The sequence below is a fragment of the Leucoraja erinacea genome, chromosome 13 (assembly GCF_028641065.1).
Source record: "Leucoraja erinacea ecotype New England chromosome 13, Leri_hhj_1, whole genome shotgun sequence".
In the NCBI taxonomy this organism is placed as follows: domain Eukaryota; kingdom Metazoa; phylum Chordata; class Chondrichthyes; order Rajiformes; family Rajidae; genus Leucoraja; species Leucoraja erinaceus.
Genome location: NC_073389.1, coordinates 17,596,289 through 17,619,484, shown reverse-complemented (window position 1 = coordinate 17,619,484; position 23,196 = coordinate 17,596,289). Strand labels below are relative to the sequence as shown.

The 23,196-nt window shown below is 41.9% G+C and overlaps 1 protein-coding gene across 1 annotated transcript in view; it reads left to right on the top strand.

The window, feature by feature from the left end:
• pola1 (polymerase (DNA directed), alpha 1) overlaps positions 1 to 23,196 on the top strand; it is a gene marked incomplete at its 5' end in the record, with an annotated part of 231,094 nt that overhangs the window by 184,018 nt on the left and 23,880 nt on the right. The window contains 1 exon segment of the mRNA XM_055645304.1: positions 4,240 to 4,336. Coding sequence (XP_055501279.1) covers positions 4,240 to 4,336 — 97 coding nt within the window.

Below are 23,196 nucleotides of genomic sequence, written 5' to 3'. Positions count from 1 at the left end.
ATTCCACAGATTCACCACCCACTGGCTAAAGAAATTCCTCCTCACCTTTGTTCTAAAATTACGTCCTTTTATTCTGCGGATGTGGCCTCTGGTCCCAGGCTCTCCAACAACTGGAAACGTCCTCCCCACATCTACTCTCTATCCTCTCCACTCACCACATCTAGGACGAAGAGTACTTGAGATACCTGTGGGAGTTGGTGGGGATGTAATGGATGTTAACAACCAACCCAGTTCCTGAGGTGATGACAGATCCAGAAAAGGAATGGAAGAGTCAAAGATTAACCATATAAACATGAGGAGAGGTTTGACACTAGCCGTAAAAGTAATAGCATTGTCGCATTAATTCACGCCTACAGGAGGCAGCAACAAAACAGCTGCTCCTATTCTGGAACATGAATATGTGCAACTGTTCATATGTTCACCAAGCAGAGAGGAGGAAACGGGGGCATAGCAGTAGAGTTGCTGCCTTACAGCGCCAGATACCCAGGTTCGTCCCTGACTGTACAGAGTTTGTACATTCTCCCTGTGAACTGCATGGATTTTCTAAGAGATCTTCGGTTTCCTACAGGCTTGTAGGTTAATTGGCTTGGTATCAATGTCTGCAGTATCTGGGGATGCCCAGCTTGTTTTGAGAGTGCACTGAAGCCATTCTACTTTGACTGCAACTAAATATACACATTCTGCCAAGTTGCATTAAGAGGGTGAGAGTGGTGGCGAGTATGTAACTGAACAAATGCCAATGACTTCAAATCCTGCACCACTCCCACTGTTCATAATTGCATAATTGGATGAAGATTACCTGTAGAATGGACAGGAAAAGGACATTAAGAATATGAATGGACATATGAATTGAAGATGAGAAAGTGTGTGTGTCCCATTTTGTTTTGAATGTGTATTACTCTACCGCTTAATGCCCTTCTTTCTCCATCCACTCCACTTTTTCTCTCGCCCTCACCCCCTCGTTCCTCCCCTCGCCCCCTCGTTCCTCCCCTCGCCCCCTCGTTCCTCCCCGTCCCCTCGTTTCTCCCCTCGCCCCTTCATTCCTCCCCTCCCTCGTTCCTCTCTCGCCCCACCCCTCCGTCCCTCCTTCGAAGAAGGGGTTTGCAGTTTCTGCTTTGCCCCATGTGGTTCATCCACCATGGGGTAGAGCACCCAGTTTGGGTAGTTGCCATTATCCAAACTGGACAATTTGCCTCCCTGAAGTAGCATCTTAAACTATACACTGAATAACACATGAGCTTTCCTGCTCATTCCTTGTCCTTACTCAAATCAAGCACCGCGGCTTTATTGACAAAAAATGGTTACCGACCCAGTTTTATTATGAGGTGAAAGATTGGCTATTATTGTGTCCAGATTAAATGAGAGAGTAATGTTACCCCTGCTTGATTGTGTTGTAATTGGTCAGAGTTATGTACAGGTGCATTTCGTAATATTTTCCGTAAATTAATTTTTTTTTCTTCTCTTTGCCTTTTATTGACGTACGTTTAAAGGCCCATTAGGGCTTCCTTTTTTTCCTGTGGAAATTGCAGCATGTTAATTTTCACACAAATTACAGCAATAGCAGGTATCTCTATTTGATATATTGTAACAGGAGCAATCAAAGATAATTGAGTGCCTTTCAGATGGAAACTGGTGCATTCACTTCAATTCAAAGCGAGTCCATTTATCGCCTAATCGGTCTTTAAACAGTAAATTTCTGGAACAAAAATTCTTGTCATAATTTTGCTTAAGTGTATTTGGAAATCACAGTCCTTTGAGCAAGGATAATTGAAATCAAATCCCTTTCAATGGAGATGACATTTCTACATTTTCCCAGTTGAAATTAATTTCAAAAATTGAGCATGAATATCGTCAAATGGCAGGCAATTATAGCTTTCAATGGGAAGAAATTATGCGCACAAAAAAAGTGGAGACATCAAATACTGCATCAGCTAAATGTCTTTGTTTCCAACTGTGTTTGCCTTGTAAAGATTTACATATTTTCTGCAGATATTGACTCATCACGCAACCCTAAGTTGCAGATAGCCTCCTTTCTTTATTTAAGCCCATTAACGGTAACTAAAATAAGAACATTTTTTGCTTCAGGAGAACTGATTGGATTTTTTTTTAACTGCAGCTGCAGAAAGTGTTGGCTTTATTCGGGCTATTCACTCAAAATGGGTTTTGAGGACATGCCGAAAATGACTATCTATTGTAAATACACTGGTCTTGAAAGTAATTTTGATGTAATCATACTGCCTTTTAGAACTAGATCATCAATTGTTTCAATAACCAAAAAAAAATTGGTGTTACTGAAATATATTTCATATGTGCAATTGACTGGCCAGAGGAGGGCAACAGGTCATTTCCTTTATTAACGACTGCGCAAATGTTATGAAGAGGAGAGTCTCTCAAGAAACAATTTCACAGCTGGTTTGCTCCTTACTCACTCAGGCCTAAAAATGTGCTGAATTCCTGGTGAAAAGAGAAATAGATGTCACTCCCAAACAAAGACAGGTGCTAAACTACGGGAGATGGGAGAGAGGTGAAAACGGTATCCAGCTTTAATAGCGAAAGCAAATGTTAGCTAATGGCCCGTTCTCAGGAACTCGTTAAATCATCTCTAAGCAACCAAAAGATAATTGACACCGTTTATTTCTGCTGGTATGTTTTCCTCAAAGTGGTTTGCTTTATTTGATTGAATTTAGTTCCTCTTCAGGGTGAAAAATCAGCCCTCCAATTTTTCTCTTTTTTTACACAAAAAAATAAGCCCTGTTGGAGGGAGGAATATGTATCAAAGAATTCCATCTGTGATTGTTTGAACTGACAAAATGATGTGGTATATGGAGCTGGAGTAATTATTTGGCCATGGAATATATAAACAAACCTGTTTATTGGTGAAGAACTTCTGTCATTGAAGAAAAAAATGTGAATTGTTTATGCCGTTGCATTAATGTTTCTAATTGACCTGACCTGTTTCTTTAATTACTTTGATCACACTTGGTGGGATAGTTGCACAGAAATAACTGTTTACATCATTTAATCTGCAAGTATTTGCTGGGGTTTTTTTTCAAGCTTGAAAGGATTTATGGAAATGAGAGCGCAGAAAGGTTTGACAAAATGCATCATTTCTGGTTATTACGATCAAGCCAGCGCCTTTCCATTTTGACCGTGACCAAATGTTTCAACAGTGGAAGATGTGGACCAGGCCTGTGTGAAAAACGACAAGGCGATATGCATTGTTTGAAAATGGCTTTTTCTTTGACAGAGAAGTGCAAACGTTGAGTTTTTAATGTATATACAAAACATATTTTAAAAAGATTTATTAAAAAGTGTGTCTTAACCTCGGCATTATTATGTAGTCTGGGAGACAGGATAGGCATTGGCTAATTTTGTTCTTATTGGGGGCACTGCAAGGAGCTGCCATTTCTGGCATTGCTGTCAATATAGATTGTCAATGGCTGCTACAGCTGGCTGGCAAGAGCAGTTGTATATCCATTACCAGCTACAAAGCACTTTGCATTTCTGAATTGACAAGCAGTTATGTTGACCTAGCGCTTATTATGGGTCAACAGCTGCGTTAACCAACGGAAGGACTGAGGGGCAATTAAAATGAATTGGCAAAAATATATCTTCCTAATTTACTCAAATTTGTTATTTATGCTAACATTGTATGGCTTCTATGGTGACACTAAACAGAATGGACCCAATAATGGCAATTAACATAAAAATATAATGGCTAATCAAATTGACAGCAACTGTTTCTCATCATCTCGACACACAATGCATTATCAAAACAAACTATTATGAAGGAGGCAATTTCACTGTTCTATTCAACCAGCTGCATGTGTGCAGTCAGGGAGATGTGTACCGTCAATTACTGCTGAATCTAAAACTAAACAAATAACTGAATCACTATCCTTGGGTTTTTAGATGAATAAGTAATCACATTTTTGACAAATAGTACAGATTATCATATTTGTCAGATGATGTGAAAGGAGCAGTTTGCTGAGAACACATTCCTTTTAGTCTCAGAGCCCAATCTAAACCTAGTTGTATGGTTAAATATTAGTTAAAAAGTGTGATGACTGGGCTAATGGAAACACAGGAAAGTAAATTGGAACTGGAAATTTCACGCCATTTAGTTAGAAGTGATGTCCCCAGCATTGTAAAAGCCGGTTTTAAAAGGTGAAATTGGAATTTGAAATTGCAGTAGTCAGATTAATCTATCATTATATCTCTCCACCCTTCCCCCTCCAGTATCCAGATAAGGCCCTGTACATCCAGCTGTGCTATTATCGCTACATATTTGACTGGGATTATGCACTGGAAAAGGTGGTCTCTGAGCAGGATAAAGGTAAGGGGAATGTAAGAATAAAATGGTGTCTTTCATTTAATGGGGACAAATTCATTGGATGAGAACGTACAGATGTTGGGCTAGGCATTCGTCTTCATTTGTGAAAGAAACTGTTTGGTCTGATGGATTCCTTGGACTCATGCAGGAAATATGCTCAGTGTTGAAACAATTTCCCAATTGCGCAACTTATTTCTCTCCCCCCCCCCACCTCCATCCATCCCCCTATTTTACTTTGTCCTGATATGTTCATTGAATGACAGGTGCTTCCTATTGAATGTGCTAAAGCAATACTAGGAGACATCTATTATCTACTAATCTGATATAAAGAAAGGAGTTGCCGACGTGTGTAGCAGACTAGTCAGCATTTGAACGGGAGCAACTGACTCAATCCATGAGTGGCGTACTGTAAGCAACATTTAATATGCATATAATTTGTGCATTTCAGGGAATAAACATTCAAGTTGGTTTTGTCCACTGCATGAACAGCATGAGATCACTTGATCAGCTTATTGCAGCGGAGTTCAATGGTTGATATTCCTTGACTGTTAGACGGTGGCTAGTGGCTGATTTTTATACTATATCTGATCACATTTGTTCCATATGTTTGGTATGTTTATCGACCAAATATTTAGTTGAGGTAGTTTTAGTGGAGAATGATTTCTCCATTCCAGAAAACAGAAAAAGTGCTTGTTAAATACAGTTCTAAATGCATCAACTCTAATTTCAAGACAATTCTGTTTTTTATCTTCCCATGAGAAATGATTTTTCCCTTTTTGCCGAGTTGAAGGCTCATCGATAAAATGCCTTCCACCGGGGCACAAATAAACCTTTTAAACACAGAAATATTAGTCAAATGTATGCAACTTATCTTCAGAATTTAACCCTTGAAGCATTAAGTTAAGATGTGTGGTGTCCATGTATAAACTCTTCAACAAATAATACTTTTCCTGATAAGTGGCATATTTAGAATGCCAAGGGTATTTAGTGTGTCTAAGATCTCCCAGTTGAACCCATTTTGGTTTAAAACATCCATGCTACTTTCTATGCTGTTGTGCTCCTTAGACTATACCTACTTTAGAAGTCACTCATTTTCACCTAAGATAAAGGATCCGTGGGTTTGTGTCAAATAAAAATTGAGGTTCTCAATTATGATTCAAAAACGTTACTCATTGTAGCTTCAAAGTATAAGGAAATCATTTTACGTTTCTGGTCAGTCGTAACTACCTGGCCGGTGGCTGCATGCAGAAGTGAAGGTTCAGCAATGGTAACGTTGCTGAACAGAGAAGAAGGATGGTTAGATTCTTGATAGATGTGTTATAAAAGCAGCCGGGGAACCTAGCTTGTCATTGCCTTGCATGTGTAACATGAATGTTATGTGCCACTTATCACCCAGGTTGACCAGATCTTGCTGCACATGGACTGAGGAGCAGCAAGGAGCTCTTGAGCCAGTCATCTTCAGCCATGTTCCTTTGCTCTTACTGTTTCCAAACAGAGGAGATTTTTCCCCATTAACGTTTTACTGGGAACTCTTAATGTCGTATATGATAAAACGCTGTCTTGATTTCGACGGGAGCCACCAGCCAACCTCTGGAAATTGCCTTTAGTTTAGACTTTAGAGATACAGTGCAGAAGCTGGCCCTTCGGCCCAGAGAGTCCGTGCTGACCTGCGATCCCCATACACTGCACTATCCTACACACTAGGGACAAATCACAATTTTACCGAAGCTAATCAACCAATAATATACATGTTTGGTGTGGGAGGAAACGGAGCACCCAGCGAAAACCTACCCGGCCACAGGGAGAATGTCCAAACACCGTACAGAAAGCATCCCAGGTCGGGATTTAATCCACGCCTCTGGTGCTGTGAGTCAGTAGCTCTATTACTGTGCCACCCCAAATCTCTTGAACTGGAAAGCCTAATGTTGCTCTGTTTTCAGCCTTGTCAATTTTCTGTGTCGTAAAGTGGCTTTGCTGACAGTGATCATGTTTAAACACATGTACACAATGCCAAATTGGGCGATCTAAGGCTTGTTTCAATTAAGTGATGTTTGCATGCTTTATTTTACTTGCAGGCTATTTGGAATTTATGAGCATGTTATTCTAAAATAACCAATGCATTAGAAGAAGAAATGTAAACATAGGAGAGATGAGACTTTTTAATTGGTGTTGAAACACACTGCTGCAGCTAAACAGCTAGAGGCCAGAGTCCAGGATTAATGCCCTTGGCCTAAGCATGCTGCTGTGGAATATCGGCATAGCACTGATCCACCATAGATTTTCTGGCGCCCTTGGTTCCAGAGCCTTGCTGGGTTATCCATTTAGTCAGACTAACAGAGATCAGGGCCCCCGAGAACTCAAACGGTACTGGGAAGTCGGCTGTGGGAATGGATCTGCCGGCTCCGGCTGAGCCAGAGTTCCAGAGCCCGAGTTGCAGGTGAAAAATTGGACACGCAGTACGGTCGCATAAGTCGGCTATGGGAACTGGTCTGTTGGCTCTGGAGTTTTAGAGCCCCGGCCTCAGGCAGCAAACTCGACTTGCCGATCGGCCACTGAAGTGCTGATGATGATGATGTTTGCCCAGCCTAGGCACCGCATTTTCGGGGGGTCTTCCAGTGGGGATATCAATTGCGCTCTCCTAATTTGGTCCTGATTAAAGGAGGTACCGGACCACCAGTTGCCAGAAAATCAGTGGTAGATCTGCACTGCCCAGTGGCACAGTCCTTATTGTAGCCTCTTGATGGGTTTGGAATATCTCCTTGCAAGTGTTTCACGTAGTTGTAAGAAATGGACCAAACACATTCCTAAAGGAACGTGGCAGCTGAAAGTACCATGGTTTGCTCTGTATGAATCTTAAAGTAATTTAGGAATGTTTGGTTCTGGTGTGGTTTTGCCTAGATTTGATTTCCATCCCTGTCATCAAAGACCATTTCCGAGAAACGGGCACCATATTCTGTGTATGTATTGGGAATTCCTCTTCAGATATGGAGAGCAGAAAAGATGAACACACAAGGTAGGTCTGATTTGGTTGTGAAAGCAGCAGACTAATGTCTACACACAGTCATACAGGAAACTGCAACACATTTTGCATGAGAAATGCAAATGGGAGCCGTTCTGCAGTTTGTCAAGATGATGTCCGATGTTGTGCCTGCTTTCCTTGCCCAATCTACAGAAATTGTGACCTGTTCTATTTAATTTAGCCTCAAAAATACTCTTGACTCAACACCCACCACAATTCTCAACACAAGTCCAAAGTTCTATAATCTTGTGCGAACAAATGTCTCTTTGCAAGTTAAAATATGTTTGCCAGAGCCATCTCTTTTAACCCTCCTCTTTTCCTTCTTTAAGTGCACTCGTACATTTCTTCTGCACCTCAAAGGATTTGCTTGATCCCAGCTACCTGTACCTGACAAGCCTCTTTTATTCTGACTAGTGCCTCAATATCCCTCCTGAACCTGCCAGACTTTCCCTTCACTCTGGCACGAACATCCTGTCCCTGTACTCTCCCAATCTCTTTATTAACAGTTTTCCACATGCTAGACATCCCTTTATCTGTAAAACGCATTTCCTAATCAACCTCTGCAAGTTCCTGCCTAACACCTTTTCCAAATTTAGGACTTTAACTTAGTGGGCCAATTCTACCTTTAACGTTGCTAACGTTGATGAGAAACTCTGTCCATTGGAAACTAAGACCCTGTTTGACTGAAGCAAAAGCCTCCTACTATTGCGTTCAGTTTCCCTTGCAGAAAGCAATAACATCATGTTTGCTTTCCTAATTACTTGTTGTACTTGTAAACTGGCCGTTTCTATATCATGCATGGGGAAACCCAAATCTCTTTGCAACTCCGAGCTCTGCAATTTCTCAACAATTGAAAAATAAGTATTTTTATCCCTTTTCCCGCAGAAATGGACTGTTTGACAAGTACCCACGTTATAGTCTTGCTTTTGCGCCACTTTTCTTCCCCCTCCTCTTTGTACCAGCTACTTCCTGCTCTACTCTTTCCATCCAGATGAAAGGTCAAGACTTTGAGTGTCCATATCCCTCTGCAGATGCTGCCTGACCTGCTGAGTTTGACCAGCAGCTCTTTGTTTGTTTCTCCAGTTTCCAGCATCTGCATCTCTTGTGTCCCCACAGAATAATCAAATCTTTGCTCAATAATTTAACCTATCCACTTTCCCTTCACAACTTTCCAAGCTATCTTTGTATCATAGTCAAATTTAGCAACCATACATTTTCTGCTGCCATCGAAGTTGCGTATATACATTGTTTGAAGTTCTGATGTAAATTGGTTCTCTATCTTTTCTTGTCTGCATCTTCATGGAAACCTTTATAATGAATCAGCTTCCTTCTGTTGGATGAAACAAACTGCCTCTGACACCCGTACTAATCAAGAATCTTATCTTACTGCCTTAAATATATCCACTGACTTGGCGTCCACAGCCTTCTGTGGTAAAGAATTCCACAGATTCACCACCCTCTGACTAAAGAAATTCCTCCTCATCTCCTTCCTAAAAGAATGTCCTTTAATTCTGAGGCTATGGCCTCTAGTCCTAGACTCTCCAACTAGTGGAAACATCCTCTCCACATCCACTCTATCCCAGCCTTTCACTATTGTGTACGTTTCAATGAGGTCCCTCCATCATTCTTCTAAACTCCAACGAGTGCAGGCCCAGTGTGCAACACTCATCATATGTTAACCTACTCATTCCTGAGATCATTCTTGTAAACAGGATAAGTACAAGTAAGTCTGTTTTTTTTCGATACATAAACAGGAAACATCATCAGATGTTGAAGATAGACACAAAATGCTGGAGCAACTCAGCGGGTCAGGCAGCATCTCTGGAGAGAAGGAATGGGTGACGTTTTGGGTTGAGACCCTTCTTCAGAAAAACCTTATAGTTCCCCATCCCAGCACGGCCCGATTCTATCTTCTCCACAATAAAAAAAATAGTTCAGCAACATCAGATGTTGTGCAGATAGTCTGCCAGTATAAAAGATTTCAGCTTTTCCTATTGTCGTATCAGTTGAGGAGTTATGTGAATGCACATACCAGGAAATTAAACTTGTACGTGTAATCTTGCACAGTTAAGAGTGAAGAACTAGGGCAAAGTATTGTTGGATAAGTCATTGGAAGAACTGGGTCGGGCATGATGGACTCAGTAGCTATCTTCTATGCCTTATGTTTCAATGGTTTAATTAATGCTAAAGCCAAGGTGAGAAAAATCAGCAACAATATTTCAAATTTGAAGCAATCTTTATATTTGCTTTTCAATATTGATTAGCTGCTGATCTCACAAAGTTATTCGTGTTTCTTGTGCTAACAGATCAGCTTTTCTTCAAACGGGTTACATTTTAATGGCTTTCATATAGATTCTTACAGCATAGAAACAGATCCTTCGGCCCAACGTGCCCACAGTGGCCAACGTGTCCCATCTGCACTAGCCCCACCGGCCTGTGTTTAGCCCATATCCCTCCAAACCTGTCCTACCCATGTACCTGTTTAAATGTTTCTTAAGCGTTGCATTTGCACCCGGCTCAACTATCTCCTCCGGCACGTGTTTCCGCACACCCACCACTCTTTGTGTGAAAAGGTTACCCCTCGGGTTCCTGTTAAATCATTCCCCCCTCACTTTAAACCTATGTCCTTTGGTTATCGATTCCCCTATTCTGGGCCATAGGCTCTTTGCATCTACCCGATCTATTCCTCTCTTGATTTTGTATCTTTGGTTCATTGACTAAGTAACAACATTTAAAATCCAATTTAGAGTCCCTTTGTGTATTCTCCCATTTTAGATAGTACTTGTGTGTCATAAGGAATTCCATTCCTTGTATGTTGAACACCACAATATTTTTGCATTTCCCTGAGCTTTATGGTAATAGATAACTGGTTTGAGTATAGAATTCTCAAGACAGTTTGCTTGATGCATGTAATATATTTGTCAAACTGGGCAAAAACTGGCAACTATGAAACCCTATAATTTGCAAGACCTAGGTGCAAAACGTGTATCGGATACAGGAATTGTTGAAGCTCTGCTGAAGGTTGCTTTCGTCTAGAGCGGCAAACAATAAATTCATGTCCAGACGAGCCGTTTTCCCCGGGTGCTCTGGTTTCCTCCCATACTCCAAAGACGTGCAGGTTTGTAGGTTAATTGGGTTTGGTAAAGATTGTAAATTGTCCCCAGTGTGTAGGATAGTGCTAGTGTACGGGATTCGCTGGTCAGCGTTGACTCGGTGGGACCAAGGGCCTATTTCCGTACTGCATCTCTCAACTAAACTAAATAGTCACATTTTTGATTTTGCCTTCTGTGTCTCTTTCACCTTTTTCACATCCACGATAAGCCGGCTCCAGTCTTTTCTTCCTTGCTAATTTGCGCACAAAAACAATCTCTCGATAGTCAAAAAATATGTTTATGAACTTTTTTTGTTGAAAGTGTTGGAACAACAACTTTTCATCAGCTCAGAATCTTTACTGCTAAGTTATGTTGTCCGAAAATAAGGCAGTACTGCTGAAACGTGAAGAAAAAAAGTGTGGCATAATAATAATTAGCCAGTACAAAGGTCATGGGCACCTGTTGTGGCGCAAGTGATGAGAAGGTTGGACAATAACATCATCCAACAGATGCCAATGACTGGAGAGGGAATGTTGCTTGGAATTGCCCCTGGAGGCTCCCGGGATGTGCCGCGGACCCAGTGGGCCGCCACGAAGGAAGAGTCGCCAAGAGGGACCCGGCGGGGCCGCTGCCTTCAGCTCTGAAACCGCCGAGGTCTCACCAAAGACCGGAGAGTCGAAGAGGAGGGAAGGAGCTGCCCATTGAATCTTGTACTCAGCATTGTTGCCAATAATGTGTCCTCCTGACCAATTTGACACTTAAAGCAGTTTTCTGTAAATTCACCTTGTACTTTGGCTGGTGACGACGGACACGAGGCGTGGGCCGGTAGGAGACGGAGCAGGGTATCGCCTCCTGTGCATTCAAGGTCGGTTGCAGCAAGCACAACCTGGACACAGAGGCAGTCGGGTGAGGAGAGGGACGTTGCTTCACAGGCCGAGCCAGTTGCGGGCGACGGAGGAGGCCCTGCAGCAGCTTGGGGCTTTCCTGGATCGGGGGCCGCTCCAGTACGTGGACAAAACTTTGGGCTTCTGTAGATGGCGCCAAAATATGTGCATTTTTGAGCTGCGCACAAATAATTTCACTGTGCAGTGCACACGACAATAAAGAACCATTGGCATATTGTGCTGTTGGTTATGACAGAGTGGTGCACGATGCATTTTGTGTGGGACACAGAGAAGATAACCAGTTGGAATAAGCTTTCCTTACTTCTTCCTTGCCCATCATTTCTTGCAGAGAGTTGCATCTTTTCTGAACCTGTCATTGAAGTGGCACAGGAGGACTTGGAGACTAGAAGCAAGGAACTGCAGATGCTGGTTTACTAAAGAAAAGACAAAGTGCAGGAGAAATGCATCTTGAGTTTCAGGCTTAATATGGGGATGAGGACGAATTTCTTATGCCAGAAGGTGGTGAATCTTGAATTTGTTGCCACAAACACAGGTGGAGGCCGAGTCATGGGGTATTTATAAAGCGGAGATTGATTGACTCCTGATTCGTGGGGGGGGGGGGGGGCAAAGGTTGTAGGGAGAAGGTAAGAGAATGGGGTTGAGAGGGCAAAAATAGATCAGTCATGATCAAATGGCAGGGCAGACGTATTAGGAATCACATTATCTGATGCAGCATTTGGATTTCTGCATTTCTACAAATTCAAAGCCTGAATGAAATGTTAGTTTATGAATCGGGAGAGCTGATGCAAAGCGGAGGTACTTATTTGATGAAAATTAAGACATTGTTTAAATAATGACATTTGCACATCTATATATTTATTCTAGTGAATGATTTTGATCATCTTCTGCATGCATCATTGCAAAGAATTGTCAATGAATTTGCTATTATTCACAAATTGAATTCTATTATACCTATTCTTTCCTTAGCTTGTTCAAAGTATATTGTTCTGCACATAAATTCAATAGAGGATGAAGCGAATAGCTGGCGAGCAAAACGAGCATTAGAAAAATATATGGCAATTAGGAGCCTTCATTTGGCAAGAGGAACAATTAAAACACGTAATTATGAAAGAATGGGACAGAAGTATAGATAAAAAATCAAATGAAATGAATTTATCTGCGTTTTTTTATATTGCAGAAACTCACAACAAAGCTGCTGTAATGAGATTCTTTCTCTGTCTTGAGGTACCCTGGTTTTACATGCCAGCCCTGTATTTTGAATGCACTTTGGTACTCATCTCCGTGATGGAGTATAACACGAATAGCCTTTTTAAAAGATTGTGATTGGCACCCTGTTTTTGATACATGCAATCATGGTGCATGTTAAATTCAGAGGACTTGTCTAATCAAGAATTCAATACAAGAAGAGGTGGTAGCTAGCATATAACCCACTGTAATAAGTGAATATGTTGATTGAAAACAGCTTCTAGATTGAGGAAATGATAGAGGTTGTAATTGGGATGAAAGACGAGCATGATGGTGCTTATGTAGTCGAAATGGATCATATTTCAGTAATAGCAACTCATTTAACAAGGGCGATCTGGGATTCTTTTCAATGTTCTTGGTTATTGATTGACGATGTGACAATTTTTAATGTGGCAGGTCTTGTAAAATGGTGGCGCTGAAGCACGTGGTGCACTGAATAACCTGTGTCTCTTTGTCTAAATGGGCAAACAGCTTCACCTACTTTTGAATGGCAATGCGAATCATTGCCTTTTGTTAAATTACCTCTATATTGCCAACATTTATGCATTTTTTTTGCTATGTATTTTCTTGAAGTGTATTTTTATTGTGTTGTTTGTCCACCAGAGCTGTAAGAAACCACTTACAGCTGAAATCACGTAGAAACTCATCTTTTCTTTCTGCAATGTTATTTAATTTTATTCTTTCCATTTTATGTGAATTGAGAGCGGCAGTGAATAATTTTGTCTTGAGATAAATATCTTATTTAAGTTAATTAGCCGCTGGCTTTGTTGCAAGCAATCACACTATCCTTCTGTAGAATCGCCCTTTTGTTATGCAATTGTAACTAGACCTTCACTAGCATTAACTTTTCTTTATAGTCCCTTCTCCGTCTTTGAATCTTCCCTTTCCCACATCTAGGTGCTGTTGGTATTTGCATCCATGAAGGCATCCTCTGTTACCTTGTAATGAAGCTTGACTAGTTCTCCTGGTTCCTCCGCTGCCACTGGGCTGAGGATCAGTCTTACTGCACTAAACATTGGAAAGAACAACGCCATTAAATTTAGCCGTGCCAATAAGTATTACTCCTCAGGAATTACTGTATCTTTTTCCCGGCCTTCATCCGATGTATTCAAGAGAGAGTTGGATATAGCTCCTAGGGCTAAAGGAATCAAGGGATATGGGGAGAAAGCAGGAATGGGGTACTGATTCTGGATGATCAGCCATGATCATTTTCAATGGCGGTGCTGGCTCGCATGGACGAATGACCTACTCCACCTATTTTCTATGTTTCTATCCCGAGTCAAAACCAAATTCCATTCATTCCTCAGATGTTTCTGGTTCCCAAATTTTTCCTTTATACTTCCATATAATCACCCCACTGCTAACAGAGAGCCCTTACCGACTGTTAAACAATCTCTCTTTTACTCGCCTCTGGAGCTTTGGACTGGTTTGCTAAGTTATCCATTCTCACAGGATCCAAGAGCATCAGCTCATTTAAAAGTTTGATGTGTGCATCCTTTCTGACATTACCTTCTATTTAACTACTTCATGAGCTGGCGTGTCACCTACCAGTGCACTAACTGGAGAATATTTTGTGCTTTAATTCTGCTATTGCCTCAGCCTGCCTGTCTCCAGCACAACAAATGCCCCTCTCTCCTTGATTTCCGATTGTCTTTCATTTTCGCTAAAGTTTCTGCATCCTCGCACTCTTTTTCCCCCATTAGCAATTGTGCTTATTTTCCCCCATTACCCTGACATACTCCAGCCTCTCCCCCAAGCCTCTCTATCCCTCCACCAACTCATTCTAATTCTTAAAACATTGCAATAATTCACATTTGTTACTCTGGCAATCTTGATGTTCTGTACTGATACCATAAGGAAAGCTTCAAGGAATTTGTCCCTCTTGTTTCTGTAGTCCAAAATGCTCTCCATGATCACTTCATTACACAACTGATTTTTAATGTTACTAATTCTAACTTTACCAGTTTGGCATAGTATTGGATTATTCGATGGGCACTCTTTTGTTCAAATTTAACAGCATTCCATTTGCTTGAACATTTACTGAACTTTCACATATTGCTGCCGAGCTGACTATACAATGTTTATGAATCAGCAGGAGATTGAGATACTGAGCAGGTCTAGGTAGGTTTTCTTCAAAAAGACATCATAAATGCTTTTTGCAGATTGCTTTTTTTCTCCCTTTCCATTGAAATTCCCTCTAATACGGAGAGGTGCATAAATCTTTAGTAATTTATGTTAGCTCTGACAATGTATAGTGCAGTGGGAAGAAAAATTCAAATGGTGTATTGCTGCCAGCACCTTGGTATTGAACAGATCTTAAATGCTAGTTAGCTACAGGTGGCAAACTGGTTGACACCAGACTGCTCTTGTCTGATACTGGGTTGATTTCTTGCAGCAACTTTGAGAATTGGTGCAGTGATTATCTGTTTAGTTTTGAGGGTTACAGTGGTTAAAATGTTAGTCAAGAACAGAACTTAATCACAGCAAATTATTTAGCAGCACAACCACCCGAAGCAGTGGCCGAGCAATAAGAATGTATATTTGACTATTCACACTAAATTTACTTTGGAGAAAGTACGAGGTTGATAACTTCTGTTAGACTAATGTACAGCAGTTATGGTAAACACATGCTTTTGAAACCTCAGCGGATCATTCTGACACATGGCTGATAACTTATCACTCGAAAGGTTTGACAGCCTGTGTTTATTCTAAAATGCTTTAGTATACAAGTGATATCTTTTTAAGATTATATGGACATTTTCTTTTATATAATCAACAGCTACTTAAAGCTCATTTTTTTTCCCAAAGTGTAGAACTAATCCTTTTCATAAGCAAAATGCATTTTTTTTCGCATTTAAGAAAATAATTCAATGTGTTTCCAAGCCCTTACAGAGTACTACTTTCCCGTGGTACCTTTCAGTTAGTAAGGTCTTGTTGAAAAAAAGGGCCAGTGTGATCATAAGGTCATAAGCGATCGGAGTAGAATTCAGCCATTCGGCCCATCACGTCTACTCTGCCATTCAATCATGGCTGTTCTATCTCTCTCTCTCTCTCCTAACCCCATTCTCCTGCCTTCTCTCCATAACCTCTGACATCTGTACTAATCAAGAATTAGTGATCCACATGCTATTTGATTTTTTTTTTCAAATTGAAGTCTGGTTTACCAAGAAAAGTTTGAAGAAAGGATTGTTTCCTGTTTGATATTTATTTTCTTTGCTGAATGAATGGGAACCAGGATGAAACTAACTGAGGTCTGAGACCACATTGTCCAGTCCAATGTGAAGAGATTACGACATGGGAATCAAATGAAGGATGTTCCCAAAGCTTTTAAAAAATATATAATGTCCTCACTGACTCATTGAAATTCCACACCCATGGCATTTTACATTGGACAAAGGGTCTTCAGGGTGGCATAGAGAACCTTGAGTCGTCGAGTTGAACATCATCTCAAGCATGCCCTTCGGCCCACCTCGTCGATGCCTACCACCAGGCCTATCTATGCTAGTCTCATTTACATGCATTAATTCCACATCCCTCTATGGTCTGCTTTTGCAAGTACCTGTTCAGATACCGCTTAAATGTTGCTACTGTTCCTGCCAACACAACCTCCTCTGTCATCTCATTCCTGACACCAAATGGTCTTTGTGTGAATAATTTACTCCCACTTAAAATCCCACTGAACCTCTTCCCTCTCAACTTAAACCAATGCCCTCTAGCTTTAGACACTGCTACCATGGGAAACTGATTACTCTTTCTATGCATTTCATAATTTCATATTCCAATATCATGTCACATCTCACCCTTCTTTGAACCAGTGAAAAAAGACCCAGTGTGTAGGAAGGAACTGCAGATGCTGGTTTAAACTGAAGATAGACAAAAAAAAAGCTGGTCAGCCAGCATCTCTGGAGAAAAGGAAAAAGGGACGTTTCGGGTCAAGATCCTTCTTCAGACTGAAAGTCAATCTATCAAAAGATTCAATCCGGCTCATAACTCAAACCCTCCAATCCCGGCAATATCCTTGTGAATCTTTTCTACACACTCGCTAGCTTAATCATATTTTTTCTATAATGTGGTGACTAGAACTGCACATATTGCCCCAAGTGTGGCTGAATGTCCTCGATAACGTGGCACCCTAACTGCATTACTCATTGCCTCAGCTAATGAAGGCAAGCATGCTATACTCTTTGTCACCACCCAGTCTACCTGTGTTGCCACTTTCAGGCAATTTGGTATTTGTGCCACCACCAATAACACTCCCTAGATTGCTACCGTTCGTTGTGTAATCCTGCCCTGGTTTAACTTCCCAAAAGACATCGCTTTGCAATCGTCTGATTTGAATTTAATCTGCCCACTTCCCCAGTTTATCTAGATCCTGTTTTAACTTTAGATATCTTCACTATCCACTGTAGCACCGATTTTGGTGTCATCGAAAACTTGCTAGTCCTGCCACCGACATTCTCATCCAAGATCATTAATATATATGACAAACAATAAAGAACCTGATCTCTGTGGCACACCACTGGGTTCAAGCCACCGATCTGAAAAACAACCTTCCATTCCACCCCACACCTCTAACGATGAAGCTAACTTGTTATCTCACCCTGCAGCCCATGTACAACCTTCTCGATCAGCCTACCATGGGGGACCGTCAAAGGCCTTGCTAAACTCTCAGCCCTGCCCTCAGCACTTCCCTTGGTCACTTCTTTAAAAAAAATCCAATCAAATTCATAAGCTGTGATTTCCCACAAACAAAGCTATGCTGACTATCCCTGATCAGTCCATGCCTTTCCAAATGGAAATTAATCCTGTTCCTTTCAATAGCTTTCCTATCACTGATATATCGTTCCCTGGCTTATCCCTGTTGCCCGACTTGAATAATGTTTACAAACAATGTTAATGGAGAAACAGAGAATGCCGAGGGTAAACTGGAATAAGATATTGAGCAACAGCCAATTGAAGGGAAAATATTCATCAGCAATTTTTAAAATTAGTTGTGCTATTTAATTTATTTTAATTGTTCAATGACTTTCTTAAAATGACAGAACAGCATTCCAATAAGTTAAGCAGAAACTGACAATATGACAAAGAAGTTTCTATTTTTGAGTAAATGGCCAACATTCATCTTCACATATAGCAGGTTAGCTAATTGGGCATTGGAGCCAGCTCACCTGATCCATGCCAGTTTTTTAAGCATTAAGAGTAATTTGTGTTTAAATAGTTCCTTAAAGCATTGCCAATTCGCTTCACTAGAGAAGATAAATTGATGCTGAGTTAAATAATGATATTTTGGTGCAGGTGGTCTCCAGGTAGGTTCAGAGAAAGCCTTGAAGCAGGAGAGTGCGATGGGGAGACGGAACGGACAGGCAGAAATGTCAGCGCCAATCCTGAATGCGCTGACATTTATATCAAAGAAGATCCATAAATCTCTGCCAAGGCCGCAGCAATCTCCTCCATAGCAACCCATAGACAATGCAGAATAGATGCAGGAGTAGGCCATTCTGCCCTTTGAGCCAGCAACGCCATTCACTGTGATCATGGCTGATCATCCACAATCAGTACCCCATTCCTGCCTTCTCCCCATATCCATTGACTCCACTATCTTTAAGAGCTCTATCTAACTCTCTCTTGAGAGCATCCAGAGAATCAGCCTCAACTGCCTTCTGAGGCAGAGAATTCCACAGATTCACAACTCTCTGGGTGAAAAAGTTTCCCTAATCTCACTTCTAAATGGCCTGCCTCTTACTCTTAAACTGTGACCCCTGGTTCTGCACTCCCCCAACATTGGGAACATGGTTCCTGCCTTTAACGTGTCCAATCCCATAATAATCTTATATGTTTCAATGATATCCTCTCATCCTTCTAAATTCCAGTGTATACAAGCACAGTGACTCCATTCTATCAACATATCCCGCCATCCCGGGAATTAACCTGGTGAACCTAGGCTGCACTCCCTTAATAGCAAGAATGTCCTTCCTTAAATTTGGAGACCAAAATTGCACACAATGCTCCAGGTATGTTCTCACTAGGGCCCTGTACAACTGCAGAAGGACCTCTTTGCTCCTATACTCTACTCTTGTTATGAAGGCCAACATGCCATTAGCTTTATTCACTCCCAAGCAAAATATCAGGTGTTGTTACTCCAATTTGCGTTTGGCCTCACTCTGTAGAGGTTGCCCAGGACAGAAAGGTCAGTGTGGAATGGGAGGGGGAGATAAAAATAAAAAAAAAGTGTTTTGTAACTGGGAGATCATAGGTGTTCATTAGTAAAGTTGATGTGCACTAGAAATGCTTCAAGTGCACCTGTGAATATGAATTTTAACTTGGCATCACACAAATGACGTGAAATCTTAAAAATAGACGGGTGCCAACTCATTTTTACATTTTGGTCTCAAGTAGTTTGCCTAGTTGAGAAACTGGAAAAAAGATTGCTTTATTTACTTCAATTTCACTAAAGTGCTTTAATATAGAAGACATCCCAGAAAATGGCTCTTTGTATTATATTTCACAATTGGCGCACGAGTTTGTAGATATTCACAAAAGCTTTCGCAATTGTTGGCAGGTTAAAAATGATCCATCTAATCCAAATTTGTATTAAGGGATGGGTGGGAGTGATGGGGAATGGGAAGTGGGCAATTCTAAAGTAGTGTTTCTGTTTTGCTTGCTAGTTTTCTGCAGTAACTATAAATTGGCTTTCTGAAAATCTCTAAATTCCTCCATGATGTGGCCTTGTTAATGTTTTCACTTAGTTGCTTACTGAGATGGGCAGTATTTCAAGTTAACTCAAAGGGAATATAACATTCAATTGAAATGTTAGGATTAGATTGTGTGAACTTTTGCAAAAAATGACTGTTAAAGATCGGTATTCCTCCATGTAAAATTAGATAGTGGAGATTGTCAGGGGCTCACTAAATGTGTTTTTAGCCACTCTATTTCTGGTTGCCACAGGGCCTTGGCATTGACCTGGTGCTGTTTTGAAATGAATTACTTTTTTAACATGTGTCTAAAATGTATGTTTCTGGTGTGTTGGAATTCTTATGAGATTATAATTCAGCCCAGAGCACAGAATCTATACGAAAAAATAATGCTAGAGACCCTTTGTAATTTGTGATTGTGACTAACATGCCATGTTTGTCACAATGTTGTCTGCAATTTGCTGTTGAAATGATGGTGAAAACATCATAATTTACTGTTGCCAGTGCACAGAATTGTACACATGCTGTAAAATAGTCTGAAGAAAGGTCCCAACCCGAAATGTTGCCTATCCATTTTGTCCAGAGATGCTGCCTGATCTACTGAGTTACTCCAGTATTTTGTGTCTATCTTTGGTATAAACCAGCATCTGCAGTTCACTTTTATTGCATTATTACCTCCTCCAGCAGCTTGTTCCATGCACCTACCACCCTTTGTTCAAAAAAGGTTGCCCCTCAGGATCCTATTAAATCTTTCCCCTCTATCCTTTGTCCTCTCGTTCACAATTCCCCTACTGTGTGTAAAAGTGTGCATTTACCCTATCCATCCCTCTCGTGATCGTGTACAGCTCTTTAAAATCACTCCTCGTCCTCCTACGATCCAAGATATAATGTTCTAGCCTGCTCAACCTCTCCCTGTAGCTCAGGTCCTCGAGTCCTGGCAACATCCTCGTAAATCTTTTCTACGCCCTTTCCAGCTTAACAATATCTGTCCTGGAACAGAGTGACCAAAACTCAACACAATACTCTAAATGTGCCTCACCAATGTCTTATATAGAAGTTGCTGATGTCTTGCTTCCCTACAGACTGCACTGTTGCAACCTTTGCAACTGTAGTCAATAGACGTTGCAAACATTTGTAGCTGTAAGACCTGTGAAAATATTAAGCTTTGTTCAATGAAGTGCGACTGTTTTTAATAACATAAGTTATAATCAATTGTTGAATAAACTCCCCCGGCCTGAGTTCTGAGTATGTTTGTCATTTCCTTTAATCCTTGTGGGATGTGTAATTGTTATACATCTTTTGTTGCTGTAACTAAAACGTCGGCTACACAATCCACATTTTTTACTTCCTGATTTGTTGCCTCTGAGATTTCCTCAAACAGGATTAACAGATCTGGCTATATGGCAACCTCACTGTTACTAGGCTCTTAATATCCTGTACAGAAGGCACCTGATTCAGTGTTACACTATAATGGAGGAGCTTCTTGCACCATTTATTCTGAAGCTAGCGGTGAACTCCCATATCCTTAGCACTGACGGCAAAATGCAGTCATGGTTATGTATTGCCGAGGAATAGTGGCTTGACATGAAAGTGCCTCTTTGGCATGGTTTAGAATGGCGTACATTAAGGTTAACCGCATATTTGTGTGGAATGTACTATATATTGTTTAGAAGTCCATTTATTTCCTTGTGCTTTTTCTTAAAGATTTGAAACTATGTTCATGTATCAATACAATACAATACAATACAATACAATTTATTTGTCACTTGAACCTCATAGAGGCTCAAACGAAATGTTGTTTCTGCAGTCATACACACAAGAAAAAAAGACCCAAGACACAACACAATTTACACAGACATCCATCACAGCGCATCTCCTCCTCACTGTGATGGAAGGCAAAAAAACTTATCTCTCCCCTGCACTCCCCATTCCCCTCCCGATGTCAGAGTCAAAGCCCCCGGTGGGCGATGGCAATTGTCCCACGGCCATTAACGCCGCGCCGGGCAATGCAAGGCCGCGTCCTACAAAATTCAGGAATTCATTCAACAAAAAGAGACAGACATTTATCTGCAGGAAAAAAATTGCGCGGAAGGGTATACTCGCGACCTACCTGGGGAAACAAGGCGCAAATTTTTTCCAGGATATAGCTCGGGTCTTGTTGTTGGAGCCCCCGGCGGGCGCTAGCAAAGTCCCACAGCCGTTGTCCAAGCCGCGCGGGGCGGTGATGTAAGGCCCCGCTCCAGGTACTCTTCGACCCCGCGACTTGGGCGGGAGAAGTCGCCGTTGCGGAAGCCCCGAAAAGCGGTCTCCCAGTAGGGACCCGCGGGCTCCCGGTGTTACTGTCCACCGGACCTGCGGTTGGAGCCTCTGAATCTCCGAGGGGCGGGTCGCAGCAGCTCCGAACTCGGCCGGCTCCATGATGGCGAGTAGCTCCGCTACTGGAGCCCCCAGGTCGTTCCTGCTGGAGGCCGCTCCACGTTGCAGCCCCAATGACAACGGAGACCCGACAGGGAAAAGGTCGGGTTCTCCGCGCAGGGGAAAGACCTTAAAAGTTACACGCACGCACACACACACCCCCCCCATCAAAAGATAGATTAAAACTACATTAAAACGGGACCAAAAATAACAAAAAGACAGAGCCGCTCACCGGGGCGGCGTTTGACTTGAATCTGGAGGTGTGCGTTTTCACACTTCTGTACCTCAAGTCTGATGGGAGAGGGAAGAAGAGGAAGTGACAGGGGTGAGGGTGGTCCTTTCACCAAAATTGCTAGTTTTCCTGAAATAGTGAACAGGTACAAACTACAACGCGGCAAGGAAATCCACGTGGTCACAGGGGAAATGTGCAAACTCCACACAGACAGCATTGAGGTTAGGATTGTATCTGGGTTTCTGGCGCTGCAAGGCACCAGCTCCAGCAGTGTAACTGTGTTGTAGAGACTGCTTCATTATCCATACAAGACCGAATAGGACCATCACTGCCATCAGTGATTTTTGAATGAACATGTCACGGGTACTCCACTAGTCCAGAATTTGAGACCAGCAACAAGCACCCCACGCTGGTCGCACACCACAATACAGAGTTAGTTTGTACACAAGTGCAGGTACCTCGGTGGGAGCTGACACAATCTGTCTCCCTTTCTGTCCATTAATGGTGCTAAAGGGCCTGTCCCACGAGCATGTGACGTGCATGCGGCAAGCGCGAGCTAAAGGGCTGGTCCCACCAGCATGCGCCTGCATACGGCAAGCGCGACCAAACCAGAAGCGGGAGCCGCGCGCGGGGGTCGAGTGAGTGACACGGCGTCGAGGCAGCTGCGTATGCCCGGCGATCGAAGTGGGACCGGCCACGCAAGGCCGTACAGCTCGAGCGATCACGTTAGGTCGTGCTTGCCGCATGCAGGCGCATGCTGGTGGGACTGGCCCTTTAGGTCGTGCTTGCCGCATGGAGTCGCATACCCATGGGACAGGCCCTTAACTGTGATGTAATAGAATGGCACATGAACGGAAAGCTCTTTGCTGCCTGTTAAGTCATGCCTCACTAACCATTGTAGCGATTGAGTAGTGGGACTGCACAGAAAGATTCAAATGCTTCAAAAATGTAACTTAAAATTGCCAAATCATTCAAACACTACAAATTGAAGTAAGTCAAAGGAAGTCTAAATCTGCGGTTATGCCTACCAATTAAGCTTGGTACCTTCACCTCTGGTTCACAAGTTCATGACTCACAGGAACAGAATTTGGCCATTTGGCCCATTGAGTCTACTCCGCCATTCAATCGTGCCTGATCTGTCCTTCCCTCTCAACCCCGTTCTCCTGCTTTCTGCCCATAACCTTTGATACCGTTACTAATCACTTATCAATCTCCGCTTTAAAAATACCCATTGACTTGGCCTTCACAGCCATCTGTGGCAAT